General features: G+C 49.5%; 1 protein-coding gene across 2 annotated transcripts in view; it reads left to right on the top strand.

The window, feature by feature from the left end:
- Nucleotides 1-15,994, top strand: part of ccdc87 (coiled-coil domain containing 87) — a 174,548-nt gene that overhangs the window by 20,391 nt on the left and 138,163 nt on the right. For both annotated transcript variants that reach the window (XM_038811295.1, XM_038811294.1), the window contains exons 3-6: nt 9,466-9,614; nt 10,491-10,741; nt 12,703-12,943; nt 13,035-13,128. In XM_038811295.1, the coding sequence (XP_038667223.1) occupies nt 9,466-9,614; nt 10,491-10,741; nt 12,703-12,943; nt 13,035-13,128 (735 nt within the window). The remainder of the gene's footprint in view (nt 1-9,465; nt 9,615-10,490; nt 10,742-12,702; nt 12,944-13,034; nt 13,129-15,994) is intronic.

Below are 15,994 nucleotides of genomic sequence, written 5' to 3' on the forward strand. Positions count from 1 at the left end.
CAGCTTGCCACTCACCATCATGTATCTCCCGCCACTGTCAGCCACCACATTTAACGCCTCAAACGACACCTTCTTCCCCACCAGGATCGCCACCCCCCTACTCTTCTCATCCAGCCCTGTGAAATACTTGGCCCACCCATCCCTTCCTCAGCTGAACCTGGTCCACCACTCTCAGGTATGTCTCCTGGAGCATGGCCACATTGCCTTCAGCCCCTTCAGGTGCGCAATTACCTGGGCCAGTTTGAGCGGCCCATTCAGCCCCCTCACATTCCAGGTTATCAGCCGGATCAGAGGGCTCCCTGCCCCCCTCTCCTGCCGATTAGCCATACCCCATCCGTTGCCCACCCCCGGCCAGCGTCCCCCGCTCTGCCAGTTTCCCACGGCGGCAACTCCCCCCCCCCCCCCCCCCCCCCCCCCCCCCCCCCCCAGGCTAGGACCCCACCTAGCTGCGCCCCTCCCTCCATAGCACTCCCGTGAGCCAGCTAACTTCTGCTGACCCCGGCGACTCCCGCCCTACCTTCGGCTCCTCCCCACGTGGGACTGCCCCTCCTCCATTGTGCCCATCAACGGGTCTCTTGCACGGGAAAACAGCCAGCAACGACCCGCGCTTCTCAGCCCCGACCCCGCCCCCACCATCTCCCAGCGCGGGAAACCCGCAGAAAGCCCGCGCTTTCGCCCTGCCCGGCCCCGCCTCCTCCAGGGTTAATCCCAATGTCAGTCCCCCCCACCAGCTCCCCGAACTCCCCGTTTACCCCTCTGCCCGAACCCGTCCACCCGACCCCTGCAGAAAAACTCATATAAAAAAAGACAAATCGACATCACCCCACCCACCCTAAGGCCAACCCACATCTTACACTAAACCAAGCAAATACAAATACAGTATTATACAGCATCCCCCATCTTAGACCCTCAGTTTGAGTCCAATTTCTCGGCCTGCACCAAGGCCCACGCCTCCTCCGGGGACTCAAAATAATGGTGCCGATCCTTATAGGTGACCCACAGACGCGCCGGCTGCAACATGCCGAACTTCACAGTCCGTCTATGGAGCACCGCCTTCGTTCGGTTAAACCCGGCCCTCAGCCTCGCCACCTCCGCACTCCAGTCCTGGAAGATCCGCACCTCCGTGTTCTCCCACTTGCTGCTCCGCTCCTTCTTGGCCCACCGGAGCACACACTCACGATCCACGAACCGATGAAACCGCACCAACACAGCCCCCGGCGGCTCGTTCGGCTTGGGCCTCCTAGCCAGAATTCTGTGGGCCCCCTCTAACTCCAGGGGCCCCTGGAAGGACCCAGCCCCCATCAGCGAGTTTAACATAGTCACCACATAGGCCGCTAGGTCCGACCCCTCCAGCCCCTCAGTGAGGCCCAGGATCCGCAAATTCTTCCTCCTCGACCGGTTGTCCAGCTCCTCGAACCGCTCCTGCCATCTTTTATGGAGCGCCTCGTGCATCTCCACCTTCCCCGCCACGGCCACGACCTCATCCTCCCTTTCGGAGGCCTGCTGCTGCAGCTCCCGGCTCGCAGCCCCCTGGGCTGTCTGGGTCTCCATCAGCTCCCTGTTGGTTACCTTCAGCGACTCCAGCAGCTCCAACCTAAGCTCCTGGAAGCAGCGCAGCAGAGTCGCCTGCTGCTCCTGAGCCCACTGCCTCAGCTCCTCAAGGCCTCCGCCGGCCGCCATTTTGTCTTCCTTCCCCCGTTTTTTCAGGGGTGCTTTTTTCGGTTTTTCCCTTACCCCACTCCTGGTCCGGACCATAGGACCGTTGGGGTCGACTCCTGACCTCTTCCCCCGTCGGGATTTGCCGCTACAGTTCTATTGGGGGCCCTGAAAAGAGCCCCAAAGTCCGTTCTCAGCGGGAGCTGCCGAATGTACGGCTTAACTCCTCCTTGCCGCCACCGGAAGTCCACTTTGTCACTTCCAACATGCCAACATAACCCAAGCCACCTTCACACTTGTCCTCTCCCTAAACTCCCCAATTCTGCTTCTCCCCTCCCACCGAAATCCCTAATTTACCTGAATCTGGGATTCATGAAATCTTCATCCCGGAGCCTACTTGCAGTCCAAGCAGCGCCTACTACTGAATTCTAACACTGTTGGGACTGCTGGACTTACTGACCAGTCAGATAGACTGGTAGCTCTGGACGCTTGGACTTCCATTGAGGGGTGGAAGTCCCACTGTGAACTCATTTAGGTTACACCCAGTATGCTATTGCTGTGAGGCAGCCTTTCTTTAAAGCCATAATGTTGGTCCATTTGGGACTGCCTTCTCCTGTGGTGGGGATGGAGGCATAGGGGTTGCCAGTAGTACACCATCCCATAAATGTCTGTCTGTAATCCAAAGTTTTTAAAATCTCCTGTTCTTTAACAATGGAAAAAAAATAAGGCTAAAGCTATCAGTGAGAATTAAAAAACTTCCGCTGGATTTCTTTGCTGATGACTATCTGGTGTAGGATAGAAAGAAATCCATCTGATTATGTAGTTTCAGTGCAATCCTTAGTTGATATTTCTCCAAGGGCTATTATTATGACATTATGGATGTTTGGTTGTATTTCAAAAACTGATTTTATTTCAGCAGAGTGTTCTGAGTTCACAGTTATATTGACAGTTTAAGTAGGCTACTAAATGGCTGCCTTTCGTTGGACTCATGCCTCAGCGCCTCGCTTTTAAATGCTGCCTCACCACTCACTCCCAGTCAATATGCAAGCATGGCAGTGCGCAGGCCTGCTGATTGCTTTGGCGATGCCGACCTGGCCAGACTTCTCAACGCTGTTGATGAGACACGGGACATCCTGTTTCCCTGAGGACGTGAGAGGAACTGCAGCAGGGTCACCAGTATCGCCTGGGAGGCAATGGCAGAGGCATTGGCTGTCAGTGCGGGCAGCATAACCAGGAAGACCAGCCTCCAATGTCGGAAGAAGAGCAACAACCTCAGAGAACTTCAAGGATAAGTTACCACCTCTCCTCTGGTATCAATTTCGCCTGCCACCCCTGACTACTGAAGAGGAGAACTCTGAGGAGACCACCATTGAGGCTTCACAGCTGTCATCCCCACCGTCCACCGGTGCAGAGGCACACACCTCGGTTGGCGACATTAGTGGAGGTTTCTGGGGCATAATCTGGTGAGCACCACACAGTATCTGATGCACATCCAAGGGAGTCAGCAGTCAGATGTCTATTTGATCCCAGGACTCAGCTGAGTCCCAGTCAGTTGCTGAGCCTCTGGTCAAGGTTATCCCAGAGCTGATGCAGATGATAGGACATAGTTGTGAGATTCAGACAGGGTTGTCAACGACATTCCAGTGAGTGCATAGCCAATTGGAGGAGTCCCAAAGGCAATGGACACAAGAGATGATGCCGATATTGCATGGCATCAAGGCCAACACTGCTAAGGTGGTGACCGCTGTGGAAAGGCTGGAGCACAAGATCAACGTTTGAGTGGTGGTGTCCAGGGCATGGCTCAGTCTGTAATGACCATGACTGAGAGCCTCAATATCATGTCCCAGTTGCTGCGGGACATTGTAGCCACCTGGGGTGGCCACGTCCCGATTCAAAATGGACACTTGCAAGGAGTGCAGGGAAAAACGGACAACACCAGAGAATACAAGCAGGTGCAAGGTTTCCTGTGTATTAAGATTTGCAGAACCCAGACAGAACTGAAACCAATAGCCATTAACATATTAATGAGCTATTTCCAGGGACAAAAAGAAAAATTGAAACAATCGAGACCAGGACAGACTCCCCGGCGCCAGTGGGAGCTAAAACAAAGGCAGGCCAACGGCCACATAGGGCCCGCCCAACGATCAGGGAACACCTCCGGTATTGGGGAAAATCAATACAAACGATTGGGACATGGTCCAATTAATTGGGACCAAGTCCGGGGTCCGCCCAGAAAGGCGCGCAACCCCTTGGGGTATAAAGCAGAGTCCCCAAGTTCAGTTCGCTCTCTTGGCCTTGGCTCTCAGCGAGGAGAGACCTGCCTAACAGCTGCATCAACCAAGTAAGTGTAAGGTCAATGCACGCTACGAGATAGACGCTCCTAGCTACTATTCCGTATCAGTTCGAAGCCAACAGTATCAGAACCGGACAACAGCCATTGTTCCTCTGACTGGGTGGGCCACTCGAAGCTAAGTATAGGCTTTTAGTAGTAGTTGTAGTTTAGCGAATAGAGTTTATGCATGAGTAATAATTGACTGTGTGTGTAAATAAATGTGTATTGATTTCAAACTTACTAACTGGCGTATCGAGTCATTGATCAGTACTTGGCTTTGAACCCTGTGCTGGTATCAGAAAGATACCTGGCGACTCTTGAGCAAAGGTAATTAAAACAGAGCCAATTAAGGGAAAGCATAACGAGCAACAACATGTCCCAGACACAGATGGACACTGCCTAGGCACTGCAGAGCATGTCCCAGTCATTGTGGGTCATGTTCCAGACGCAGGTGGAAATTTCCTCGGCACTGCAGAGCATGTCCCAGTCGCTGAGGGACGTGTTCCAGACGCAGGTGAGCATTGCCGGGGCACAGCGGAACGTAGCGTAGTCACTGAGGAGCTTCGCTGAGGGCGTCAACACCATGGTGTAGACAATGGGGAGCCGCCAAGACTGGCTGAGCCAGATGACGCAGAGGCCTCTGGAGATCACTCCAGCTGCCCCTCCATCTCATGGCGTCCCCCAGGACCCAATCAGGGTACCATCAGGGAGGAGGAGGCGCTGGAGGCCAACCTGTCACCAAGGAGACCAGTGGTTTCCAGTTCTTCCGCACCCCCCCTCCTGACTCCGGCACATCTCAAGTGCAGCAGGCAGAGTGAGGTGGCATGGCAACGCCTGCAACACCGGTAAGTTGGCCAGGGCCCTCCGCTTCAGGCCTTCCAGAGGACGTCCGTCAAGGGCATCAAAGGCCACAGGGTGGGTAAAGCAACCAGCTGCCCCCACCTCTGTTGTGCATCCTGGGGACACACCTAGATGTTGCAGGAGGCCACGCAATGTCAAGAAGAGAGAGGATCATTGAGTGGGCAATGGGGGCGGTGGGGTGGGTCACTGTGTAGCAAGGAGAAATGGAAATGTCAAATATTCACTAGTAAAACAAGTTAGACCGTATACATGTGCAGCCTCTGTCACATTAATCTTCACAGCGGGCCTGCCTGCACCCCCTGGGCACAGTAGTCCAAGATCAAACACCCCCATTCAGAGGATGGGTGTGAGCTCGCTGTCAGAAGAAAGACAGGAATCAGAGTTTGGCATGAACTGAGGAGCACAGCGAGTTATTATCACTGCCATATATTGACCCACTGACAGTGCCGACAGGTCCACAACCCTGGGGTGATGTTACACAGACCCTGGGAGGGTGGAGCAGGGTCCGGGGGGGGGGGGGGGGGGGGGGAAGGAGAAGGATTGGGAATGGCGGTGAGGGAAGAAGGAGGGAAATGTGTAGGAAGGAAGGGATTGGGGGATTTGAGGGGGAGGGCGCAAGGAGGAGAATTGGGGGAAGGGGGCAATGGGGAGGTGGAAGGAGGGGAATGGTGGTGAAGGAGGGATGGGGAGGGGTTGAACTAATGGACAAAGCCTCATCTGATGTGAATAGGACAAGAATGAGGGCCGCCGCAGTGCCCCAGGCATGCCTGACCCTTGCCGTTGCTTATCCTCCATTCTCTGGCTCCACCTGTGGGTTCTCCCTGGGTTCGTCCTCCATTCCCTCCTGGTCCTCTCTTCCTCCTCAGACGAGGCTACATGTCCTCCGGCATGTTGTGCCGCTGCTGTTCCAGGCTGTGGCGGGCACAGCAGACCACCACAAAGCGGAAGACCCTCTGGGGGGGAGGGGTTGTGTACTGCAGTACACCCACCAGAGTGGTCCAGGCATCGGTACTGCATTTTTAACAGTTATATTGGGTCTCCGCCTCAGTCTCCAGCCTCCGTGTTCAAGTGAAGGCAAGCATCCAGCAGAGGGCAGCAGAGCGGAGCCGCTGATTGGCTGTTGCAGGGAAAATTTGCATCAGTGCATTGCGGTCACTGTATCCAGAAGGTGGTTTGTGGAGGAGCTGTTGTCAAGTGACAGTTGGGAGCTGGGAGACCTCACTCCCGGGATCTACCCAGCTTACATAGCTTTGTGAGATCTAACATGGTCTCGCGAGATGTTGCTATATGACTCCCACCATTATGGGCGGACCGATATTTGGAAAATCTAGATATTAGAGCGAGACAGCTAGTGTCACTTTATGATGCAGTTTCCCGAGGCAACCAAGGCATTGGGATCTATCCCCTTCGCCTCGGAGACCTTGGACGAGCGCCATTGAGGACAGTTTTCCACAAATAGGGACCAGATGAAGCAGCACTCGTGGGGGTCTCCCAGAGGACCAGGGTGATACCCAGGCACTGCTGGTGCCACCTAGACATCAGCCTGGCACCCTGGCAGTGCCACCTGGGTGCCACCCTGGCACTGCCAAGGTGGTCAGGTGGTGCTGTCAGGGTACTAGCTTGGTGCCAAGGTGCCAAGCTGACATTTTCTGCACGGCAGCAATAGGGCTGTGGGTACTGGGGGTGGTGCGAGGGAGGGTCTGGGGAGCCCCTCAGTGAGTTGAGCCCTGCCTGAATGACGTGGAGCCCTGCCTCAATGACGTGGAGCCTCGCCCCAATGATGTGGAGCCTCGCCCCAATGACGTGGAGCCCTGCCTCAGTGACGTGGAGCCTTGCCCCAATGACATGGAGCCTCGCCCCAATGATGTGGAGCCCTGCCTCAGTGACGTGGAGCCTCGCCCCAATGACATGGAGCCTCGCCCCAATGATGTGGAGCCCTGCCTCAGTGACGTGGAGCCTCGCCCCAATGGCGTGGAGCCTCGCCCCAATGACGTGGAGCCCTGCCTCAATGACGTGGAGCCCTGCCTCAATGACATGGAGCCCTGCCTCAATGATGTGGAGCCCTGCCTCAATGACATGGAGCCCTGCCTCAATGATGTGGAGCCCTGCCTCAATGACATGGAGCCCTGCCTCAATGATGTGGAGCCCCTCCCCAATGATGTGGAGCCACGTCCAATGATGTGGAGCCATGCCCAATGACGGGGAGCCATGCCCCAATGACGTGGAGCTACGCCCAATGATGTGGAGCCACGCCCAATGACGTGGAGCCACGCCCAATGACGTGGAGCCACGCCCAATGACGTGGAGCCACGCCCAATGACGTGGAGCCACGCCCAATGACGGGGAGCCATGCCCCAATGACGTGGAGCCGCGCCCCAATGCCGTGGAGCCCTGTCCCAATGGCGTGGGTCTCCGTCCCAATGCTGTGGTGCCACGTCCCAATGTCGTGGAGCCCCGTCCAAATGCCGAGGAGCCCCACCCCAATGGTGTTGCACCCCGCCCCAATGCTGTTGAGCCCTGTCCCAATGACATCGTGCCCTGCCCACAATGACATTGAGCTCCGCCCACAGTGACACCAAGCCCTGCCCACAGTGACACCAAGCCCTGCCCACAATGACCCTGAGCCCCGCCCACAGTAACTCCATGCCCCGTCCACAATGACTCTGAGCCTTGCCCACGGTGATGCCGAGCCCTGCCCACAGTGACTCTGAGCCCTGCCCATAATGTCACCGAGCCCCACCCACCATGGCATGAGGTGGCATCTGTTCCTTTTGGTTATTTGCCCTCCTGCTTCCCTCCTCAGCCCTGGCCTGGGGATTGAGAGTTGCCCTGCTGCTCCCCTTAACAGCCGTCGGCCAGCACCACGCTGAAGGCTTTGCAGGCTCACACCTCCGTTTTGCCTCAGGCTGCCAGCCAGACTGAATGCCAGAAAGCTGGCTGCTGCTATGCACCTTTACTCAATGGAAGATCAGAATCATCACACCAATTCTGGACACCCGTGTCAAACTGATCTAAGTCCCCAGCATCTTTCAATGTCTGGCAAGCTGTTTACCCGCTCTAAAGGGAGTCCACCAATCAGAGCCCAATGTTGTGCGGTTTTGCCTGCTGATAGGCGAATGAGCCTATCAACAAATTTAGAGCTACCAAGACTCTGATTGGTGTTCCCATGGTATTCCTACCACAACAGTCGCCTCTCCATATGGGACCTCCCCATTGGTTGGGTCTCCATGCTGCAGCGCTGTGTGTTTCATTAAAAGTCTGCCTCTGTCTGAGGGCCATCCAATGCAGGATGTCAGACAATGGACAGGCTCTCGAAGGAGGAGGGTTAATAAGTGGCTCTCTGACTTGACAGCAGCAGGTGAGTGAGAGAGAGAGAGATGGGTGTCCCAAAATGGAGGTGTTGTCTCTCCAACATTTTCAAAGTTAAGATGAAAAAATGGCCTTTGTAGTCGGGCCACCACCATGGAGGCCCATCACAGGGCGGCCACGGCTGCTGCTGAACACAGCAGGCAAGGAGGACCTCTAAGCTTGCCTCAATTGCTGCTCCCTCAGTCTGCTGTTGGGAGGCTGCCCCAAGTAACAAAACTGTCCCTGTGGAAACCTGGAGACAGACTATAAAATCCCAGTCAGCCTCCAGCCTTGAGTGGCCATTTACTAGTTCAATTGGCTAGCACTGTTTTTGTGGCTGGTAGCCCTACTGTCCCTCCCGTCCCACCTCTGAGCCAGGGAACTGGCATGCATGGTGTTTTTAGCACCCATCAGCCTCCATTCCTGGATCCAGCAGCAGCTCCAAATCATGCCCCAGAAGAAAGACAAAAACAATGACTTGCATTTATTTGGCAACTTTCATGTTCTTGGGACATCCCAAAGCCCTTGACAGCCAATGGAGTACTTTTGGAGCTGCCAATCGGCAATGAGCCCCTCAATCTTACAGTCCTTCATGCTGGTGGGACCCTCTGGTGGTCCCATCAATATGAATGAAGGTTTCAATGGCTTGCCGGTGGGGGATGGCGGCTCGAAAATTTCAGCCGAGGAGTCTATTCAATTTTCAATTGGCCAGGTGTACCATGAAGATGGCCATGTAAGGTGAGCAATGAAAGAGTGTTGGAGGCACATGGTCTCGTGATGAAACCTCTAACTCTGTGTCCAACCTGAGTTAACAATCCTTGAAGAAGTGTTAAATAGAGCATGAATAAGAATCCTAAGAATTACCAGACAAGTACATTGAAGAATTTGCATCAATTTGAAATAAATTTTTCATCATAAAAATGTACACTTTTTTTTCACGGCAGCTGAATTATCAGAAGTGGTGTGAGATCACTAGTGTGAATCAGGTACTCCGTTGAAGTTCTTAATGTTAATTTGCATTCCCATGGCAAACCATGGTGTCTGTGTCTGCGTGCACAGACCTGTGCTTTGCTTGAGCAGAGAACAGTACAAACAGGGCAGTGCAACCTCTTATTGTCTAAAGCCACTTTCAAAAGGTACCTATGTCAAAATAATACTCATGCTATAAATACAGCATTTAGGACATCTTAAAAAAGGGAATCTTTGTAGAATTTGGGTCGTATGATTTGGTCTATTGGTTGTATCCATTTTTGATTATGTCCTTAAAGTGTTTCAGCTAAAGCGTCCAGTAACTCCTATTGATCAAAGTGTGCGGTCAGCCCCAGCCACCCTTACTGATCTCTGTCAGTTGATTCGAAGAAGGATTGCCGCAAAATCAGAAGTTACATCAGTTTCTATAGCAACCCAACAGGCACTGGTAGGTGGATCATTTTTAAAAGGATACTTTAATAGTCAACACCACTTGATGCTTTGGGCTTTCATCAATAATATGAGCCTGGAATGTTAACTCTCTGATCTCCCTGCAGATGCTGATTTTCTGTTTTATGTTTCTGTTTCAGATTTCCAGCGTTTGCAGTATTTTGCATTTTATTTGTATTTTTATACTGTTTGATGTCATAAGTCAGATTTCTTTATCAATTTTTGGGGAGGGACTCCTTGCTGCAATCCCTCTCCACTTCTGACCAAAAGTAGTGGCTCACAGAATCATAGAATTTACAGCGCAGAAGGAGGCCATTCTGCCCATCGAGTCTGCACCGGCCCTTGGAAAGAGCACCCTACTTAAGTCCATACCTCTACCCTATCTCCGTAACTCCACCTAACCTTTTTGGACACGAAGGGCAATTTAGCATGGCCAATCCATGGTCACTGGCAGCCCATCCATCGATAGCTGCCAGCTGGGCATTTATGAACCAAGGTTGCGAGTGCTGGGAGACTGTTGGACTGTGAGAGCCATCACAGCTACGCCTGATGTTTTCATTGTCCAACATTAATTTCTTGATGAAGTGAGGAAATCCTCATGCTAATACTGTGGCGACTCTGAGCTAGTCATATAGCCCCTATTATTGTGCACGACTCAGATTTGCATATGCTTTACAAACCCACAATCAAACTTTGGGCCTTGTTGGTTTGGCTTTCAGCGTATCATCTGCATTTATCAATATATTTTTGGGAGAGGAATAGATTTTATTATAATATAGAGAAATACCTTTTTAGAAGTTATTATACCGTATTATTTTGGAAAGGTACTCTGCTTCTAAACAGATTAATTTCCAGCTGGCATTGTTATTCTTAGGGAGGAATGATTGTCGCAGATGTAAAGATGCTTTGGGAGGAGTTTGTGCACTGCGCTCAAGACATTACTCTGACAAATATGGAAAACAAGGAACTCAGCCGACGAATTATTACACATATCATCACAGTGTGTGAACAGCTATTCCTTCACTATCTTCAGATGGTGGACATAGTGAGGCAGCGCTCTATATTCACTGATGAGGCTAACCTTAGTAGGCTAAAGGCTCAGCTCACCCTTGACTGCACTAAGTAGTAAGTTTTTCAGCATAAATAAGTAAGGTGTTACTGTTTTAATGTGCCTTTTTGTATTCATTTACAATGTTTAATATTATACATAAAATCAGTCCATAGAAAATAACTTGAGAATGCAGAATGCACTAAATGTTTACATAACTAGTTGATTCATAATAAATTATGGAAATTGCAAAACATTTTATTTATTCTCCTACAGTTAAAGTATATGGTTGCCAGTAATTATTATTTATATTAAGTTTTCTACAAGTCCAAAACAAATAAGTGAGCCAATACAACGTGACAGATTATGGGTGAAGGTGGTCATTTGGCTCATCTTAATTCACCTATCATTGTTCCAATTGATTATTTCTGAAATGATTCTAGGGTTATAAACTTGATGATTTTTCTGGATGTTGAATATTCATTTTATGAAGAACTTCCTGATAGCAGTGCTAAATTTACCATTCAACAGTCTGAACCCGTGTCCCCTTTTACTCTATTCAGAAATTAATTTAAATGTAATTATTTGGGATTTACCTTTTACATTCCCTTAATTATGTAGTATACTTTTGTAAAATTGTACCTAAAATGCTTCCTCACCATGAAGAGAAGCAGAAATTTGTTCAACAGTTCCTCATAACTTCATTTGTTGTCACGGGGGATGGAGTTTTGTGATTGTTCTGAACGTCGGCCCTCAAACACTCAATTGTCTCCCTTGGTTCTTGCTGACTAGAATGTGTTTAGAGAAATTAACTTAGTTCAAAACTTGTTTGAAGATAATGTTTATTAGCTGTTTATTATTAATATAAATCATCTTCCCATTTATGCTTTTATCTTTTTGCAAGAAATGGAACCGCTTGAAAGGTAATTGTGTGTACCGTTTCTGTGTGTTACTTCACTGTATGACAAATCAGAAGCTAAATTTCCTGAAGGTGCTTTGCTCAGATAAAAATGTTGTGCATTTAATTCCTATCCCCCTCTAATCTTTTTGATTCATATCTGCATGACAATTGTGTGGTGGTTGTCTAGCCTTTGGCACCACTGACTGAAGATGCTAGAACACATAGCTTGAGTTATAACTTTCCATGATGAGTGGTAGGTTAAAATATACTTGTTGTTGATGGACATCAAAGCATTTGGCGAACAAATAGGAAAGATTTAAGAAGTGCAGGGAAGGAGGAACATTGCTGTAATTCACAAACTGCACAACTTACTTTGTTGTGTAAGAAAGGCCTTTTCTTTCCTCTTGGGACATGGGTGATGGTTGCATTTATTATTTAATCCTATCTGTTCTTCCTCAACCAGTTCTTATTGGAATAGTGTTTCTTTCCCCGCTTGTGCTTATTCTGCACAACTAAGCTATTTTAGAAAGTGTCAATCTGATAGGGAATGGAAGCACTTCTCGGTCAGACTAGGCAGCAACCTTCATTCCCTCAGAGGCAATAACGAAGAAATTGGATTGTTTTCACCAATCTAACAACTATGAACACTTTTGCCAGTGCTAGTAATATTTATACCACGTGCATTGAATTTGTTGTCACAATTTATTATGGTGGGATTTGAATTTATACCTCTGGATTATTATTCTGGTAACAACTACTGCACGACTATCCCCATTTCCAACATTCTGAATACCTTAATAGGGTTATATATATGAAGGATGTAATCTGTAGTCGGGTTTTAAATAAACTTGTTAAGCAAATAATGCTGTAGACAGAGTAACTCCCAGGGGTGAAGGAATTCTAGTAGTATTCTCAATCACAAGGAATTGCAAGTTATTTATGCCATTTTCCCACAAGTCTTAGCTGATGTACTAAGCCAGGAGACTTAGAAATATGGGCGTAGAAACAGAGTGCTGGGACCAGAGGAATGAGGAAAAGCATGAAACAAAGAATGAGTCTAAAGTAATAAAAGGTATTAGTTAAATATTGAAGTTTAATTCTGTTTTCAATGGTATTTTTCTGATGATTCTTTTAAAGTTTAAATATACCAGCTATAAAGCGTCGGATTTCGAAAGAAATCAAGGCTTTACGTAAACCAGCAGATGATGATGATGATGAAGCTCCTGCACTGGAGGAAGATACAGGAAGATATAAAGATGTGGTTATCAAATCAATGTCTCCTGAAGCCCACTTTTCTTTAAAACAGCTCTTCAACCTCAGCCGACCCAAGAAAACACGAAATTCACAACAACAAACATTAGAGGCAGATCTTCAAGAGGTTAGTTATATATTGCAATGTGAATTGTTTTTGAACAAAATGTTGTTGAATTATCTATTTCTTCCCACAATTGTGCAATATTTCTTTACAGATCAATGAACATATGCCACAATTGGACAAAACGCGGGTTGAAAATGTGTTACCTCATAAGGTTGAATCAGCTGTAGATCATAGAATAAAGGAAAGTAAGTACTTAACAATGTCCATAATTTTGCTGTGGTAATAATGTCAAAATGACTTTACTGAATCAGACAGCAACTTCAGGCACATGCACAGAATAACGTGACTCTATACTTCTCCAGGGTGTAAACTGCTGAGGTTCCCTAAGACTGCAATCCCTATTGCAATTATGACTTGACATAAAATTCCACTTAATCAGTCTCGACATAGGAAGCCTTGAAAAAAATATACTATTGTTGAATGAGGTGTAATTGAGTGTTGAATTGCGTGCTAGCTTTAGAATTACTGTTAAACATTATACTGGTTCTGAATTGGTTTTATAGTTGTGTAATGCCATATTACAATATACTATGGATAATTCCACATTAAAAAATATATTTTAGCTTGTATCTTAATTCAGGGGCTCCCAAACTGGGTTCTGTAGGAGCCTCCCTGCAGTTGCGCAGCAGGCTAGACTGATCTATACAATTTAAGTTTCATGCTGTTTCCACTCGTCCAGTCGGATGCTGGCTTCTCCAGAGCCGGAAGCAGCACAAAACTCAAATTTTGAGATCAGAGTGAATGAGGACAGAGGGACGACGGTGAGAGCAGCGCCTGCGAGAGGGAGGGGGGAAGAGTGGACCCAGTTGATCTAATAACAACATGCGTAGATCCCAGAATGGAACCCTGGCTCAAAAGAGGGACTTTTTTTGTCAAATGTAGACGAAAAGTCACAGGACCTCTAATTAGTTTTAACATCAAGAAAAAGCATTTATTGCATGGATAAATTGCATTATACTAAAATACTGCTTTTCGCCCTTCTTAGTTTAACAATTACACCTAGATTTTAAGATTAACATCATAGAATTATCATAGAATTTACAGTGCATCCACTCCATATAGAGAGGCATCACGTGTGTCAGTATTAGTTATTTTCTGGGGTCATAATAGGCCAGTATATTCAAGGACAACAGTTGCTATTTGGCGTTCTTGAAGGCTTCATCCTGGGGTGCCTGCCCTGACCGTCTTTGAAGTTTTTTCAGTAACATGTGCAGGGGTGACAACACAGTGGTCAAATTTGTGATGCATTTCTCATAATTTATTAGGCCTTAAAAACACTTTGACCATGATTCTCCGGCCTTGATGTGCTTTCGTTCAAAACTAATGAGGCCGATTAATAGCGGGAGAGGCCAAAAGCGAGATCAGATCCACGCCAGGTTTGTGATGTAACCAGCCTACTCCCATAGGAGAAATCAGGATTGCGCCGTAGCGTGGCCAGAAACCAATTATCACCACTTATGCCCATTTCCAGGCAGCAAAGTGGCACAGTGGCTAGCACTGCTGCCTTATGGCACCGAGGACCCGGGTTCGATCCTCGCCCCAGATGACTGTCCGTGTGGAGATTGCACATTCTCCCCGTGTCTGTATGGGTCACACTCCCACAACCCAAAGATGTGTAGGGTAGGTGAATTAGCCGCTGTAAAGTGCCCCTTAATTGGAAAAAAAAGAATTGGGCACCCTAAATTTATTTTTTATAAAAGCTCCATTTGCATACAATTAACGAAAGTGAACCCATATCTAATGGCCTTCCGTCATTCAGCGGCCTCCCCAACAAGTGCTCACGCTGGCGGCGATTATTACTCCTTTTGAAAAGCATGAACCTGATGGAAGGGCTTCTGTCGGGAGCCGAGGAGGTGAGTAGCTATCTTTGCTCACAGGCAATGAGCCTGGGGTGCAGGACATGCCACCCGAGTGCTCGGTGGGGAGTGGGGGACCCTCCGCAGAGGTGGGCTGCCAATAGAGTGGGGTGGGTGCGCTGGGGGTGGCAACTGGGGGCTACCACTCGCAGCACCACCATGCCAACTCCTGCATCGTGTGTACCCATTCTGGGGGCATCCCCTGTCCCTGCCCATCTGCCACAACGATCACCCATTACCCCCACCGACGGCTGAGGCCTCTGGCTGTGCGGCTGAAGGCTTTGTTAATAGGGAATTGGCAGTCGTGGTTAAGTGAGCACTTCACACATGCCATCCCGTGGGTGGGCGGGCCATGTAGCATGTGGGAGTCATTGCCTCACATCCCAATCATACCGTGATGCCTGGACACTGTACTTGAACACTGTGAGAGGTAACACCACACACGCAACATGTGAACACCCAGGAGATGGGACACAACTCCTGGGACATGTCCATGGCTGGAAGATAGGTGAGTGCCACCGGAGGGTGGGGGGGATGCCTGGAGAGATGGGTAAAAGGTTCTGGGGTCAGCCGCATTGCAGAATGAAGTGACAAAGGTATAATAGTTTTGCGAAACGTTGTTTAATGTGTTGTAGAAACCTCACTCAATGGTTCCCTCAGTGATCCTCGATGTGCTTTGCACTCTGAGCTCTACCATTACGTCTTTGTGTTTGCCCAGGATGCACATCTGAGGTGGTGCCAGCTATCCTCGTCCCATGGCCTTCAATGCCTCTGCCGGGTGTTCTCTGGGGGCTCTGAGGCAGGAGGGCCCCGGCTCACTTGTATGCGGCACATGCACAGCCGCGCCGCCCTGCCCTGTTTGCTGACTGCGAGATGTGACCTCATCAGAGGGGTGGAACTCGGGTGAGTTGGTGGCCAACATCCCCAGTCCATGGGATGGGTCCAGCTTGGCACCCGGCACCCCCTCCCGATTGGTGCCCTTAGGGCCCTGGGGTCCACCTTGGAATGGAGGGGCAGCTGGTTTGAGCCCCGGCTGCCCCTGTATCATCTGGCTCTGCCAGCCCTGGCGGATTTCCATGGTCTGCACCATTGTAGCGACGCCCTCGGCGATGCTCCTCAGTGACTGGTCAATGCTCTACAGCACCTCACCCATGCCCACCTGTGACTAGGACAAGCTCCGCAGTGACTCAACCAT

This window comes from Scyliorhinus canicula, chromosome 11 (assembly GCF_902713615.1).
Source record: "Scyliorhinus canicula chromosome 11, sScyCan1.1, whole genome shotgun sequence".
Classification (NCBI taxonomy): domain Eukaryota; kingdom Metazoa; phylum Chordata; class Chondrichthyes; order Carcharhiniformes; family Scyliorhinidae; genus Scyliorhinus; species Scyliorhinus canicula.